At 38.5% G+C, this 16,249-nt stretch overlaps 1 protein-coding gene across 5 annotated transcripts in view; it reads left to right on the top strand.

Moving 5' to 3' along the window:
• The window catches only part of TPD52L1 (TPD52 like 1), a 107,907-nt gene that overhangs the window by 57,703 nt on the left and 33,955 nt on the right, over positions 1-16,249 (top strand). For all 5 annotated transcript variants that reach the window (XM_056126073.1, XM_056126071.1, XM_056126076.1 and 2 more), the window contains exon 2: positions 11,507-11,622. In XM_056126073.1, the coding sequence (XP_055982048.1) occupies positions 11,507-11,622 (116 nt within the window). The remainder of the gene's footprint in view (positions 1-11,506; positions 11,623-16,249) is intronic.

The raw sequence follows: 16,249 nt of genomic DNA, 5'->3' as shown, positions 1-16,249 counted from the left end.
CCAGAATTTTACAAAGACTAGCAAGCACTCAAGAAATGAAGAATAATGGGACTCTAGTCTGATCAACAAAACTGAGCACACACATAGCTTACGTATTAGTCTCACCTTCTCAAAGGTAGAATGAACTAGAAACTCGTCCCCAGAGCCCTGGGTTGCTACTTGGGTATCTTGGGATGATCCCTCAAATAAAAGAATGAAAGAAACTGAGTTTAAAGTCTAGTTTTGATGGCAAAAGAGGTTGGGGAGAGGGAGGAATGAAGATTTTTCGATTAGTATTTGCTTTTCTTTTTAAATGAGTATTAATTTTTATGAATGTGTTTGACTTTGGAATGATTTATTATTCTGGATTTTTTTCTCATAAGTGATACTGTCTTCTCTTCTGATCAAAGCAAACATCTAAGGCTGGGTATTAAATAGACAGGTCTAAATTTTATCAGGATTAGCTTCTTTTATTGAGTTCCAAGGAAAATTTAAATATGTGACTATGGGAGGGCGAATTGCAAAGTTAGGGGGGAATGCAGAGAAAAAGATGATTCAAAGAGTCAAACCATCTACCTATCTTTGGTTTGTCTATGCATTTTTGCAATTGTTTCATTTTTCCTTAAGCGTTGTCAGAGCTTATTCAGAGAGGGAAGTTCCTAGAGTCAATCCATAATAAGCATTACTTATGTTTACTTTCCCCATGAATATCTCTTTAGGTCATTATTAAAAATATGTAGTTGCTGTGTTTTATGACTTTATTTTTAGTTTGTTGTGACCTGTCTGGTGTGTTGCGTGTGTGTGTGTGTGTGTGTGTGTGTGTGTGTGACTATACCTCTACCAAATCATGATTTGAAATTATGAAACATCCCAAATGCCTTAACATTATACTTGAAATGTAGGCAGTTAGAGAAACTGAGGAGTTTTCTGGTATTTTACACCATTTAGTTGGAAATCAGCAGTGTTTTCTTGATGGTTCCGAGTACATTTCCTGAAATGCTCAGAAGCAGGCGAACCATCACTAGGGACCTGGCCATGTGACCTTCTGTCAAGAATAAAAGCTCAAGTCTGAGCGATTCCCTCTGGCTATGAGTCAAGTTGTTCCCACTGGATCGAAGTGCAGAAGCAGACTTTGGAGAAACCCATCTACCACATCAGTTGTAAGGAACCTAAACTTCTCTCTTTCCGACTTTTATTTCCAAAAGAACCTGGTGTCTTTCTACTTGATCCTGAGCCTGCTGGTAAAAAAAGAGTTTGCTAACTGACTATTCACAGTTGACCTAGATCTTTTTTATTGATACATTGTACCCAACATAAATTAGCATTGAGATTAACATAACAAACTATGTGCTGTGGGCATGAAAAGACATCTTTATACAGCCAACAGCCCAATGCATATAATCAGTTTTCAACTAGTCTGGGTGCCTGATTAAATCCTACTGTAACTGCTGTAACTGTCCTTTAAAGTTTTTTTTTTTTTGGTGTTCTTGGCCACACCCACTTGTAGTCAGATCTTACTCTTGACTCTATGCTCAGGGATCACTCCGGTAGGTCTTGGAGGATCATACAGGATTGCCAGGATAGCCATGTGTAGGGCAAGTGCCTTACTCCCTGTACTATCTCTCTGGCTCTGTAACTATCTTCTGTTACTAAATGGAATTATCATTCTAATATCACCTCATATGTCATGAAGAGTATTATTTATCTAATCTTTCCTACTTACAGCTTTTTCAAGGAAATAGAAATTTAGGATTTGTTTCATATTGAAATATAAAGATATAAACCCAAACATAATATTAATAGAATGAAGGTTAGTTTCTATCTGAACATAATTCTGGGAAGACCTAGATAAATAATAATGATGTGAAATGGTACCCAAATGAATGGTATTTTTATTTGTACCAACTGTGACTTCTCAGTTACATGTGAGTTGCTATTATGTCAATGGACTTTGTAGTAGTTGCAAGTCTTTGTTATTTTGTTTTCAGCACCACAAAAAGAAAGCTATCCTTCTGGTTGAATATTAAATTAAACTTATTGGTATTTGAATAGAACTTAGATAAAGTCATAAAGCTATTTAAATGATCGCACAAATATTTACTGAGCACCTAGTATTAACAGGAAATGAATACCTCAGAATCCAAAGAAAAAAAGCAAGAACTATGCAACTAAAATTCAGCACTTATGCTGTAAATATCTCAAACTCATCTAATGGCTCTTTTTTCCCCCTCAATTCTTGCCCCATAAACTTTTGCTGTTCAATAGTTTTATAAAGTAAATTTTCTTCCAAAGATGTAAAGAATACAGAAATTACCATAAAATAATTTGGTCAGCCTAGCTAACTAATCTCCCAGTAATTAGAAGCTATAGTTAAAGAGTGGACTTGAGAAAATAAAATTTCTGGACCTAACCATAGTTGACATCATAGAAAGTGTTATTTGGCAATTTTGTAGGGAATCTGGGCATCCTTACCTGAATACAGCTGTTATTCTAGTCATCAAAGCTGTGACATAATGCAGTGCCACTTTCTGTTTGGTCAATGACATGAGGCAATAAAGCAAGCCACACCCCTGGCTGTGGACAGTGTCACTGTCGCCAGAGGCCTCACAGGTTTGAACCTTCAACTCTCAGTGCCTTCAGGAGCAACCTTGGTGCATGGATTAAGCTTGAGAGTACAGAGGCCTGGTATACTCGGAGTCAGTTCATGCTCTCTGCGATTCCTTAACCTGGAGGTGTACCGGATTCCTGTTCCGAACTTAGCCCTAGACATGGTCATTTAGGTTTCCATAAGCTCCTAATCAGTTTATGCTTCAAGGTTTCTTCCCTTTCAAGACTACTAGGTATTTTTGTATCTAATGGGTACCATACCCTTCTGGTTCCTTTATTATTCTATTGAATTCTGTTGCTAACAGAAAGATTCAAGAAACCTGAGAATTTTATTGCAAAGTTTTGTTTCCTCTTGTAGTCAGAAGACAGTCACTTTATGGATATTGGTAATAGATGGGAATTTGAGAAATAGATGGGAATTATTTTTGTCCATTGTAATAGTATGACATCTATCTTTTGCCAAGTTAGGTTTTGACCATCATAAATTTCCTTTGGAGATTAGTTTTAACTGAATCAGTATCTAACTATTTGGATTGTTACCTTAGCATGTTTTTTGTTTTTAATTTGCTATAACCTCAGAAACAGTGCTTGGCAAACCCATAAAATCCTTTTTCAACTTATTAGTTTATTCTCTGGTTGAACCTTATAGATATACCTTTTTTAAAAGCTATATTAGTAAATGAAACTGAAGCTTTAGGAAACAAACAAAGCTATTAATAGTGGTGACTCGTGTTTTTTATATTTTAAGAAGGTCTATAAACTTTTATAGGACAGTGCCTGAAATATTTGCCTCATAAACTTGCTTAACTATAATTATAGTTATATATAGTACTATGTGTCTTAATGCAATTTATAATGTGAGTTGTAATGTAGCTTAAAGTGCTTAGCGATTTATATACTTATGTATATAAAGAGATATAAAATGTATATATTTTAGGTTAAATTAAAACACACTCTTTGACATGTTACTTATCATCCTAGTATTGTTGGTAACTTGGTAAGATTTTTAGAGGAGAGGCTGAGGAGAAAGAGAAATGAGGGTTTTGAGAGTGGGAGCAGCAATAAGCATAGGATTGAATAGAGCATAGCTGACAGAAAATATACATGACAGTCTGGCTTATTTGGAGGCTTTAGTGGGAAAATCAGGCAGGCTAGTTGGAATCATCACTTGCAGCCAGACATGAAAGGTTTTGAATACTTTTATAAGAATTTCCAGATTTAGGCTGGAAGTGATTCCATACACTGAATGTTTTATGAGTTAGATTTTGACACGATGAAAGGAATGTGTTCAAAATATTAGTTGGAGTGTTGTGTAGATTAAATAGTGAGAAAAGAGAATGAAAGCAAAAGATCAAGTTGAACTAACATTTTAGTAGATCTTGTTGTCTTAAAAACCTATTCATGTCATAACATGGCAAATTTAAAGGACCAGAGAGACATAACAGCAGCAGAAGAAGGGTAGCAAGAAGATGTGTTAGTTGGATTTTCTATTTTAGGGGATTAATGCAACAAGCATTACATGAACAATCCTTACTGAGAAGGTTTTGAAGCTGAAGGTGCACCCTGGACTCATCTTCAACAGTCTGGGATAGTAGAGAGTCTGCAGATATTAAAGCTACAGACCTTGACCTTCAGCAAACATGTCTTGGTGAGTAGAAAGATTTGGAGGAGGAAGCAGGGGTTGGCAAGGGTTAAAGAGACGTTCTAGTCCTGTTCAAGCTCTAGAAATGTGATCAGTTCAAAAAAGCATGAACTCTGTTACCTGATAGATTTGTATTCATACTTCAAGTTCAAAGCTCAGCAACACCTTATACTTAAAGATACAGTCTCACCCTCTAAACTGCAGTTTGCTCTTTAGTAAAATAAAAAATACCACCACTGAAAGATAGTTCTATATAGGCCTCTTACATTTCTGCATGTCTTGCAAGCAGCAATGTTGATGTTCCTGTATCATGATTTTCTGAAAGACATTTGTAGAGAACCACTTTGGATGGTAAGGAAAAGAATTTCTCTTTATAACAGAAGTCTGATATGCTTACCACCCAGGTGATTAAAGATATCTCTTCTTGGAACAAATGTCAGATAGCTTGCTTACTGCTCAACATTTATTCACTGTATGAGCTTTTCACATCCAGATCATTCCATATCACACCCACTGTCATGGACTTAGTGACCAGGGTTACAGACCAACTGTTTTCTATGACATGAATCTCTATTCCAGTAATGCTGGACCTGCTGCCAGCATCTGCAAAAATGTAGCAGGCTAACTTGTTAGGTTGCAAGTTGGGCAAATCAGAGCTCTTTTATCTTGATGCCATCTGTTGAATTGTTCCTGGAAAGAACATATAACATACCTGGACATGTTTTAAAAAACACACATATTCTAAAAACACACACACATTCTAAAAACACACACACATACTTTCATTCTCCTAGGAGAGGATTGACCAGCTACTGAGCTCCTGCAGCCACATCCTTGGTTTTGCCCCTTTCATTACAGATCCAGTGTCAGTACAGATCCTTTGCTCTAGTGTTCGGCATTTATTTTGGTGCTAATCAGGAGAGATGCTTGGCTGAAATTGATAGTCTAGTCCAGGTTCCTGATAGTCTCAGGAACCTCTAATTCACTCCTCACTGACTTCTCTCAGCCACAAGAGCAGTCTGATAGCTATTAATATACTTCTAGGATTGGATTGGGAATATGGAAGGGTAAATATGGATTAACTGAGATTGTTATCTTTGACAGTGGAAAATGGTTAAGGAGGTACAGGGTGGAGGAGAGGATCAGCTAGACCCACAGAGACTGTCAGACTGAAGGAGAAGAGGGATGGAACTGTCCTTCTATGGCTGTCAAATCCCAGGCGGAGGATCTGTGCAGAAAGGAGTGTCACCCATGCAGTCTCTTGAGCTTTTGTAGAGTGAGTGTGACATTGAGGTGACAGAGCTTGAGCTACTGTTGTCAGATGCAGTTTCTTGTCAGACTAGTCATAGTTTTGCCCTTATAACATTATATGAGGACAAGTGTCTTAATGCAAAATGCAGGAAAGCTGAGGAGAATAAAGGAATAGGAAAATCGCTGTCAGTCCCATTACTGTTGCTTATATTTTCATACAAGATATAAGGCATATAGTCAAATAGATACAACACGGGGGAAAGATTCTGAGGTAAACAAGTAGATTCTGTGGAAGATTGACATCCATACTCTATTCTTCTTCCAACACCTAACTTAATCTCACTGTACATATTGTGCTTTGTTGAAAATTTTGAAAATCTTCGGTCCAGAACCCAGAGGCTATGCTGAACCAGGTATCTGTCCATCTTATGCATGAAATAATGGACATAAAGAGTTGTGCCAAGTAAGCAAAGGTTTCCCCTCTGCAGACTAGGCAGTTAAGCTAGAAGGATAATTGGAACATGGCTTGGGGGCTTATATTTCTCTAAGGCATTCATTTTGTGCGTAAGTTGCTTAATCTCTATATACGTGGCTCATTTCTACAGTGAAATTGTTTTAGTTCCTTTAGGATGAGTTAGGGCCTCAGTCTTTTCCCTCTCAAAGCACTGAAGTAAGTAATTCTGATTAAGGAAGAATGTCATTCAGGGCAGGAGACAGCTCAGCATCTCGGAAACCATGTCTTGAATGTGCAAAGCTCCAGGTTTGATCCCTGACACTTCATGACCCCAGTACTTCCAAGTACAACCCTAGAGGTACCCAGGAGGCCTAAGCAGCCTCTGAGTAGCCCCCATACTCACAAGGATTGCTTGTGAGACACACACCCTCACCCACCAAAAATTGTCATTCACGTGTGACTAGGTTGAGTCCCAATGTGCAATAGAGATAATTGTTACATACTGGCTCTGTGTTAGGTATTTTGCAAAAGTGTAACTCATGACAGTCTACTCTTGAAGGTTGACATTATTCTATCCAATCTACACATGAAAAGACTGTTCATCACAAAGTTGAAGAGGAATTGAACTGAAATTCTTCCTGAGGTTGATATTTTGCAAAAAGAATAGATTTCCTATATCATTGTACCATTTTGTAATCATCTAATGAATTATAGTTCAAAATATTGGGATGAATTCTGGAGGGATGAGTTTACCGTCTTCTACAAGTTATTCTTTAGGTAGAGAATTCAGTGCAAAAGGGCATAATACCAAGAGAGTAGACAATTGTGGAGTGGATGTTGGGTTGGGCAAACAATATTTAGATACAAAAGTGACCAATTGGAGACAACTTATATGATCTGGTTTCCAGTGAAATGAAAACATATAAGGAAAAAAAATTATCTGAAAAAAATCATTTTACAAGACAGTGATTTCATTTTAAAATATAGAGATATATAGGGTATGTATATAATATGTATATTATATATTAGATTTTGAAAGTTAAGGGGATGGTGTATAGGGCACTTGCCTTGAACACAGCCAGCCTGAGTTTGATCCTCAACCATCCCCCATTGTCTCCCAGCACTGCCAAGAGTGATCCCTCGGGGCAGAGCCAGGAGTAAGCTCTGAGCACCTGCTGGGGGTGACCTCCCCACCACCAGAAAAAACAAATAGCTTTAGATTTTGAAAGTTATAATGCCAAAGATATTAATATACACATTGTTTTATATACTTAAAAGTGTTGCCAATTAATTGTAAATGACCATTGATTGAAAGAGGAATTCTGGCTTCACAAGATGTTAAACAGCAAGGAGAAAACTCTTTGCTGCTGTACTCAGGAGAAATCTGAAAAATAGCAGGATCTTTGGGGATATAAGGATGTTGTCTTTAATTCTACTTGTCTGTGGAAGTATTTTTTTTTCTCTCCCTGTTCCACTCTATCATGACTCTCAAAGGATAGAGGCAGGTAATTCCCAGATCTGGCAGACCAGTTATAAATAAGATGTGCAAGTGTAAAATTCTATTTGTTTCTTTTATTTTGTTTCTTTTTGTTTGTTTGTTTCTGGGTTTTTGACTGTTGTTAGGAGCTACTCATGATTTATTGCTTGGGAATTGTTTTCAGTGATGCCCAAGAGACCATGCAGAAGCAGGAATTGAACCTGAGTTTTCCACATGTAAAACTAAGATACCATCACTTTGAGTTAACTTCTCCAGCCCACTTTGTTACTTTATATGCTACATGCGTCATATAAATGAGTATTTGTCTTTCTCCTGCCTTATTTCACTCAACATGATACCAGTTCTTTCCAGAATGTAAGACATCATCTTTTCTCATAGCCAAGTAGTGTTTCATCGTATATACACCACAACTTCTTTATTCGTTCTTTATTCATTTGTAGTTAGGCACTTTGGGTTGCTTCTATATGTTAAATTCTGACTTCTATGAATTTTGTGTCCTCAGAGAATTATTTTGTTGTTAGATAAACTTACAAGAGATAGTTTCAAGAGATTCCAATTAGTGATTTGTCTTTTCAAATGTTTTTGCACAACGTGATTAGTGAAGATACTTTCTCAGTCTTTTAAAAAAATTATTTATTTTATTTTTATAAAGTAGTTCACAATGGGCCGCAGCGATAGCATAGTGGATAGGGCGTTTACCTTGCATGCTGCTGACCCGGGTTCGATTCCTCCGCCCCTCTCGGAGAGCCTGACAAGCTACCGAGAGTATTCCACCTGCATGACAAAGCCTGGCAAGCTACCCATGACGTATTCGATATGCCAAAAACAGTAACAAGTCTCACAATGGAGACGTTACTGGTGCCCACTCGAGCAAATCAATGAACAACGGGAGGATAGTGCTACAGTGCTACAGTGCTATTGTTTATTACTAGTAAACCAATGAAATCGAAAGAATCGAGGAATCGAAAGAGCTATGCTTGGAGTATCACGTTTCACTCAAATGAGAGAAAGAATCCGGAATTCCGACTTCTGTCGATGGTCAAGAATCAGGGACGCTGTCTCATTTGCCAAGGCATCAAAAATCAGATGGGCTGGACACGTAATGAGATTTGGAGAAGACTGCTGGACTAGAGCCATTACCGACTGGGATGTCACGGGATGTCAAAAGACCGCGTGGCCGCCCACCTACCAGATGGTCAGACTTCTTCATCAAGATCCTGAATGATCGGTTTGAGGCTCTTCGTGTTCCTAGAACGAACAGACGCCATTGGGCTACACTAGCACGTGACAGGGACAAGTGGAGACATTACTGGAGCCTGCTCGAGCAAATAGATGATTAATGGGAAGTCAAGTGATCAAGTGATCAAACCAATGAAAATGCTCCTAGGAGAGTGTGTAAAGACTGCTGTATCTCACCCAGGGGCCATCAAGCCCCTCCATAAGAGATCACTAAAATGCCGTTAAGGATTGAACCTTGTGTGCATATATATATATATATATATATATACACATATATATACACACACACATACATATAAATGTATATACATACATATATATGTAATATTTGTATATCTGTGGGCTGGAGCAATAGCTCAGCAAGTAGGGCATTTGCCTTGCACATGGCCGGTTGGCGACCTGGGTTCGATTCCTCCACCCCTCTCAGAGAGCACGGCAAGCTACCGAGAGTATCTCGCCCGCATGGCAAAGACTGGAAAGGTAACCATGTCGTATTCTATATGCCAAACACAGTAACAACAAGTCTCACAATGAAGAAGTTACTGGTTCTGGCTTGAGCAAATCGATGAACAACGGGAGGACAGTGCTACAGTGAATATCTGTAAAATTATATTTCCCTCGAAGATTGACTGCCCTCTACTTTAAACCCCATCAAATGTGGCACACTACTGTTGGTGTATGAGTAGTGTGAGGTATGAGATATCCAGGAGTAGGCTCACTTGTGGGTGAGGTTCAGCCCGAGCATGTGGAAAGCAGCTGTGAGCAGGGCGGCAGTTGAATTCTGGAGGTTTTTGGCTGCCCAGGCTGGTACCCTTGGGGCGGGGAGGGGCCTCCCTCTCCCCCCTGAAGGTTCCCTGAATGAAACAGCCTGGCTTGACTAGGGGTTTGGCAACATGGCTATGTATGGCAGTGTCGTTTTATATTTCAGTCTTACACATATTTTCTTTCATGGTTCGCCCTTTCTCACGTCTTGTTTAAGAAATCTCTTCGTTGGTCAGGAAGGATAATACAATGGTCAAAGCACTTGTCTTATATATGACCACCATTGATTTGAACTCCAGCACTGTATATGGCCCCTTGAGCCCTGCAAATAGGGATTTCTGAGCACAAAGCCAGTAATAAGCCCTGAGCACTATTGGGTATGGCCCAAAAACAAAAAAGAAAAAAAAAGTGCTTCTTATTCAGAGGTTGATAAACAGAAAATACTAATATATTTATAATTATATTTTTGTGAATGGCAAAGGTATCCAGGTTTTTTTTTTCCCCAACATGTATAAACTTGTTTGGGAACAGTTTAAAAGACCTCCTTTATATCCTGGGAGATGGACATGGTGTTAAAATGATGTGCATTAAGGGGCTTGAGTGATAGTAATTCTGGGAAGGTGTTTGCATTGCATGCAGAGTTAACCTGGGTCTGATCCCAACATCACCCGGGTCTGAGCCCCACCAGGAGTGATCTCTCAGCTCAGAGTCAGGAGTAATCCCTGAGCACTGTGGCCCCCAAACCAAAAAAAGTAAACAAATACAGCCCCCAAAACGGGTGTACATCAGCATACTGTCATTAACAGTGCTGTAAACTACAATACCTCAGTAAATTAAATATATGAATATGTATATCTTCCTTTGCCCAGAAATGCCTAAGCACCAGATTGCTATGGTTGATATTATAAATGAAGTTTCGATAGAATGTGGGTCTCTTGACTGGGTCATTCAGAGAACTTATGCATCTGAGTTAACCAGAAGCCCAGGGGTTCTTGGAGGCAGCTTCATTGTGTTTTATAATAAGACATTTATCATGTATCACCCATAAGGAGTTAGAAGTTGAATTATTTCAAGGTTATGCAGTGACACAATAGTATCTCAGGGGATTGGGCACTTTTCATCTTTCCCTCAGCCACAATTAGTTCATCCATATTTCTTCACAGTTCTATATTCCTATATATTCGTAGCTGAATCATAGCTGAAATGGACAAGGTCTTAATACTGAAAAATCTTTGCTCAAGATAGTTTTGGACCATGGTAATTGTTGTTCAAGCTTAAGCTTATTCACAGTTCCAGTTGGGGTTTAATGCTCTGAGGATCTTTTATCGCTCATTCATTGTTGAGTTGAAGGTAAATTGTCTTGAGGCTCCCGGTACTAGGTAAAAATATTTGTTTTCAGTTCACCTTAGTCTCATGATGTAGTCCTGTGGAGATGCAAATTTATGTGGGGATCTTACCCCACCACCTCTCCATGGGTAGTTCTTTGCTGCCTTCTGTACTTGGACAGTGAAAACAAAAGCTAAATTAACCTGGGTGACAAATGTAGAATTAACAAAAAGCTGTTCAGTGTTCATCTCTACTTCCTTCCTTCCCTTAGATTTATTTAGTTCTTAACATTCAGGGGTTGCTCCTGGCTTTGCACTCAGGAGTAACTGGGTCATTCAGAGAACTTATGCATCTGGCTGTGGTCAGAGGACCATATGGGATGCTGGGAATCGAACCAACTTCTTAACATTCTTGACTTGCTTGGCAACTCATCTCATATTTAGAACAAAATTTCCTTTGGAGTTTTTTTGTTTGTTTTGGGGCCACACTTAGCAGTGCTCAGGGCTTAAACCTTCCTCAGGGACCATTCCTGGTGGGGCTTGAGGGACCATATGTGGTACCAAGGAAGGAGCCTGATTAGTTGTGTGCCAGGCAAGCATTTTCCTGTTGTACGATCTTTCAGGTTGCTTCTCTGCCGATAATTTTCAGTTGTTTCTTGGGAAGGTCAGACAGTGCTACTATTTCTCCAAGTGATGGCGACAAATTGCACTTAACATTTTTTTTTATTGTTTTATAATCTTGTCTGAAGGTTTGTTGGAGACTGATACACTGCAAGGAAGAGATGAAGATTCAGTAGCCAGTGCTGACTTCTCTAACACTCTCTCTGAGGAGGAAAAAGAAGAATTAAAGGCAGAACTAGTACAGGTATGTTCAGTAATCTCTGTTAAACTATTGCTTTTTTCCAGATCCTGAGCATTTATTGTTTGTTATAAGCCCTGTAGTATAATTGTGTTGTCTTACATTTTAAATAAAATTTCACAAATTGCAAGATGATTCCTTATTCTGGGATTTTTTTTTAATACAATTGCCTATTACCTGTTGATTAGACTGATAATATGAACGGTTATGCAGCTTAAGCATCAATGATAATTTGTTTTAAAAACAGTAATTATTTTCTATCGTCACAATAATATGAAAACAATAAATCTCTTGCATGCTCAGTGGAATTCCATAGAGGTCATGGGATCAGGTGCCAGCTGCCTTTTCAGAGCCTTGCTTGTTTGAAGCTAAAACTTAGCACAACAAATACTTTGAAATGACTTATTTTTATATAATTAAAAAGTCAATCAAAAAATAAAACCACTGAGTTTATTAAGTTGTGTTCTCTGAAGAATAGACCTCAGCAGAAGAAAGGAGAGCTCTGCATTTAAACATAATTAGATTTTTGTAGTTTTTGTAAGTATCTGTATTAGAGACAAAGAGAATGCCTTGCTCATGGTGAATATAAATTTGTTTTTCAAGACTCTGGCTTGAAGCATGCAATAACCCTGGAATACTTTGCTAAGGGCTTTTACACTGTAGGAGGGAAGAGCTGGGGAAAGCTTCTTGTAGAATTAGAAACTGGACAGCAGAGAGAGTCCCACATTCCTCCACACCTTGAAGCCTAGACTCCTAGGGCAGGAGGGTCTTGATTTACTAGAAGAAAGGTTTTGCCCTGCTTTGCTGATCTCATCTCAGGCAGAGAACACAACTTGGCATTCCGCCTTCACACTCCAGGGCAGACTCTACAAGCTCTGCTGCTTTCATAGTACATATTGTGAAACTCATACAAACACAAAGGCCTGTTAGGTGCTTTCACAAGACACACCCTAAACTACCATCATTGTGAAGGAAAAGAGCAGCTGTTGCTTCTACACAGCACGGTAATTTCAGTAACCATGCCTCAAGTCAAATAGTCTGGTTCATTAGCTGGGACTGTGTGGCCACTGATCCAGGGTCATCCAGTTTGCTTCAGACTGGCCACACATGCCAGAGTGCACAGAGCATAGTTGGCCTTAGTTGGGAATGTATTAGTTGCACATTTCTTACTCCCTGGAATTCTAGTTCATGACCTGTTCGTGTCAATAGCTATGTCCAAAAGTTATGTTCTACATACTAAAGGAGTTAATTGATTCTTAGCTAAAAATTAACTTCTGGCTTAATCTTTGTTTAAGTTCAGACGCAACCTCTAACAAGGCAACTAAAAAATAATGAGGATGAGGATGATGTCTCCCAAGTGATCTTAATGAGGCCCAGGAGTTCTACTGGTGATTTTCATCGAGCCAGACTGAGAATGTTCATTGTAAGGTCAAAAGAAGTGGTGTTGCTCAGACTCTGAAGTTCCAGGGATTCTTGGGCCACCCAGATGGTACTGGGACCTCCAGAGCCACACTGGTAGTACTCTGGGGACCTCCCAGGCTACACCCAGCAAGACTTAGGAGACCATCTGGTACTGGGAATTGAAGCAAATCATGCACTTGTCCAGCATGCTAGCATGCTTGCCTAACTACTGTACTATCTTGTAGCTTTTATATTATTTTTTGTTATTATATAGTCACAATAGTGTTAGAATTTGTGGTTTTGATGTACGCAATTACTGTACCTTCACCACCACCGAAGTGCTGAAGACCCACTCCTAACACATCTCAATCCTGAAATTTTTGAGCGTAATTTGTGAGAAAATAGTAGATTCTTATTAGGGTGTTCAAGTTACCACACTTTATGCTTTCATCCTTTAGAATTAATTAGCCTCCATCTTGTCTCTTATTTTATTGAAACATGATGGTGTCTTGCAAAGGCAACTTGGTAACCCATAGGTTATAGCCATAATCCCCATTCCTGTTATCTGAGAGCAAAGGCAGGAGTAAGAGCAGAGCACCACCAAGTATAGCTCACAAAACAAAAATAATAATTTTTATTGTTTGATTTTTATGTAAATGAACAGAAATAATTTTTAAAAAATTTTAAAAAATTTCTTACCTGTGGAAAGAAAAGGTATTGGATTTTTGCTTTTTTCCCTTTTCACATTTCCATTTCTTCTATTTTTTCTCTAGGCCATCTCTGTTATATGCTTATTCTCACCACCCTCACCTTTTTTGTTGGGAAGCGTGTAGCGGGGACCTCTCTGAACTGGGCCAGCAGTTTAATGTGAGGGTCCAAAGTTGTGGTTCTGTTTGATCCCTGCAGTACCAATGGAGTTCCAGGGCACTCTGACCATGCTCAGGGGCCTCAAAGTCCACACCAGTCATGCATAGGCCTCTATGAATATACCCTGAGATGCTCTGAGTACCATATGATATGGTACAGGAGATGTGCCTTAATCCCAATACTATGTCTCTGGCTCTCTTACTCCTTCCTTATGTCTGTTTTCCCCACTGTTCTACAAAGGAATACACACATTTGTACGTTTTCTCTTATTCATTCTTTTAGCTCATAGATCCTTTCAAAGTCGTTTCACAGATGCTAGGGTTTAATTATAACAGGAATATGTAGAGAGCTGTTTTCGCATTCCTTTAGTGTCCTTGCAAAGAACTTAAGACTTCTTAGATTACCTCCTTCAGCTCTCCACAGACATTCTTTCTAGGACCTTAGTCATATGTGACCTGCTCTGATTCTGAGGGAAGTTCCTACCAAGTCTTTTTACCAAGTTCCTACCAACTCTTTGGTAATGGGACACTTCATAGGCCAGCCTATTACACGACTGTCTTTCAATTAGGGAATTCACTGTGACAATGATCTTTGTGTACAAGAATTGCTCATCTGCCACTGTACTTTCTTTTTGGGGTATCCCAGGAACCCAGACTCCTTTTCAATTTAGTCCTCAGATGTCCTGATTCTTTTCTTGTTGTGTTGCCTTCTTCCCCACTGACTTTTTATTTGCACTGTTTTATTGTTTATTTATATTGTTTACCAAATGCTGGCAGTTACAAGAATTATCTTTGTGGGGGAAACACAGTCCAATGTTATTCAGAATTTTTACAACTTAGATAAAGTCTGTATTTTAAAAGAGGAAATTCTATTAATGTAATTGATTCTTCATTGTGCTACTGTGGTCATGTAATTTGTGTGTCTTAAAAATTCATGAAAGATGAGGCAATTATTACCTCAGATGTAGTGGTTTATACACAGGAGATATTAAATTAAATTTATCATTGTAGCTAACTTGAATGTTTTATAGCTCCAGTGAATATATGTGTATATAAATATCAGATATTGATAAGTCTATAAACCTTACCAACATATAAAGAAATACTGTTTAGTTTCATGTATTTGTTCTTTAATCCTATCTCTAGCTGTTCCTCTTATCTGTTTTCAGGTCTTTTACACATTTAATTCTGTGAGTTTTCCCACCTCCCCTTTTATAATAATATTGCTCAATCTTTCTGTGCTACAAACTTCCCACTCCTACTTTCATTTCACTGCACTGCCTTTTAAGTTTAGTATTCCATAATGTGATTTAAGCTTTTGAAAAGAATGAAGTGTTGGCATTAGTACTGTAATCTGTGATTATGTAACAATCAAATACTGCCAATGTCCCTGGATAAAATGACTCAAGAAAAAATGACTTTAATAAGAGGAGGAAAAACACCAGACAGCATTGTCAAGTAGTCAGAGCCTATTTGCAGTCTCGCTCTCTCTTTTGGCTCTTTCCTCTTCCTTTTGTGTGCAATTTCCCCAAGAAGAACACACAGTGATCTTAAAAGAAGTCCTCAAGACTTAGAAAGGTCTTAGGCTCTTAACCTTTCTCTCAGTTCTTTCATTTTTTTCTTAGCTGAGCTAGTGACCAACTAAAATGTTTACAGACAACAGTGACAGACAATAATGCCTAGTTATAACATCCTCTAGATTAGGATTATCCAAAGAAGCAGAACCAATATATGGATAAGTGTATGGATAGATGGACAATTATCTATAATATTAAAAAGATTTATTATAAGGACTTTAGATAGAATCCTGGAATTTGACAAGCCAAGCTTGCTAGTCAAGCTCACTAATCCATAAGCTAGAAATCTAAAGAAGCTCTTTGTGTAGCTCCAGTGTGATGGCCAGCAGACTGGAGCAGAAGGAGCATATCCCAAGAACACTTCTTCCCGAGGCAAGGAAAAAGATCCAGTCACTGATCTCAGATGCTTTTAGGCTAGAGGATTTCCAACTTATTCGGGGAAGGATCATCCTTTCTGTGCTGTTTAAACAGTCAGCTGATGGGAAGAGCCCATCCATTTAAGACAGCTTGTGTTTCTCATTCCAACAATTCAGATATGAAGCCCATGCAGGAAATCCACTGCAGACATACCCAGAAGAATTTTTAGCTGAATGGCAGTAAACCATATGGCTTGGTCAAGTCTGCATGTAAAACTGCCAGATAGTATTTATAATTTTCATCAAAAAGACTAGAAAAATCCATCTGCTGAGAATATGTGATAACATTCATGATTAGTGGGCATGTCATCTGGTTCAGTTTGCATGAAAAAAAGTATGGAGACTTTTCAAGGACAGTAAGACTAGAGTTTCC

Source organism: Sorex fumeus, unplaced genomic scaffold (assembly GCF_029834395.1).
Source record: "Sorex fumeus unplaced genomic scaffold, SorFum_2.1 ptg000061l, whole genome shotgun sequence".
Taxonomy (NCBI): domain Eukaryota; kingdom Metazoa; phylum Chordata; class Mammalia; order Eulipotyphla; family Soricidae; genus Sorex; species Sorex fumeus.
Note: the sequence above shows the minus strand (reverse complement) of the source record. Positions and strands in the feature narration are given on the sequence as shown.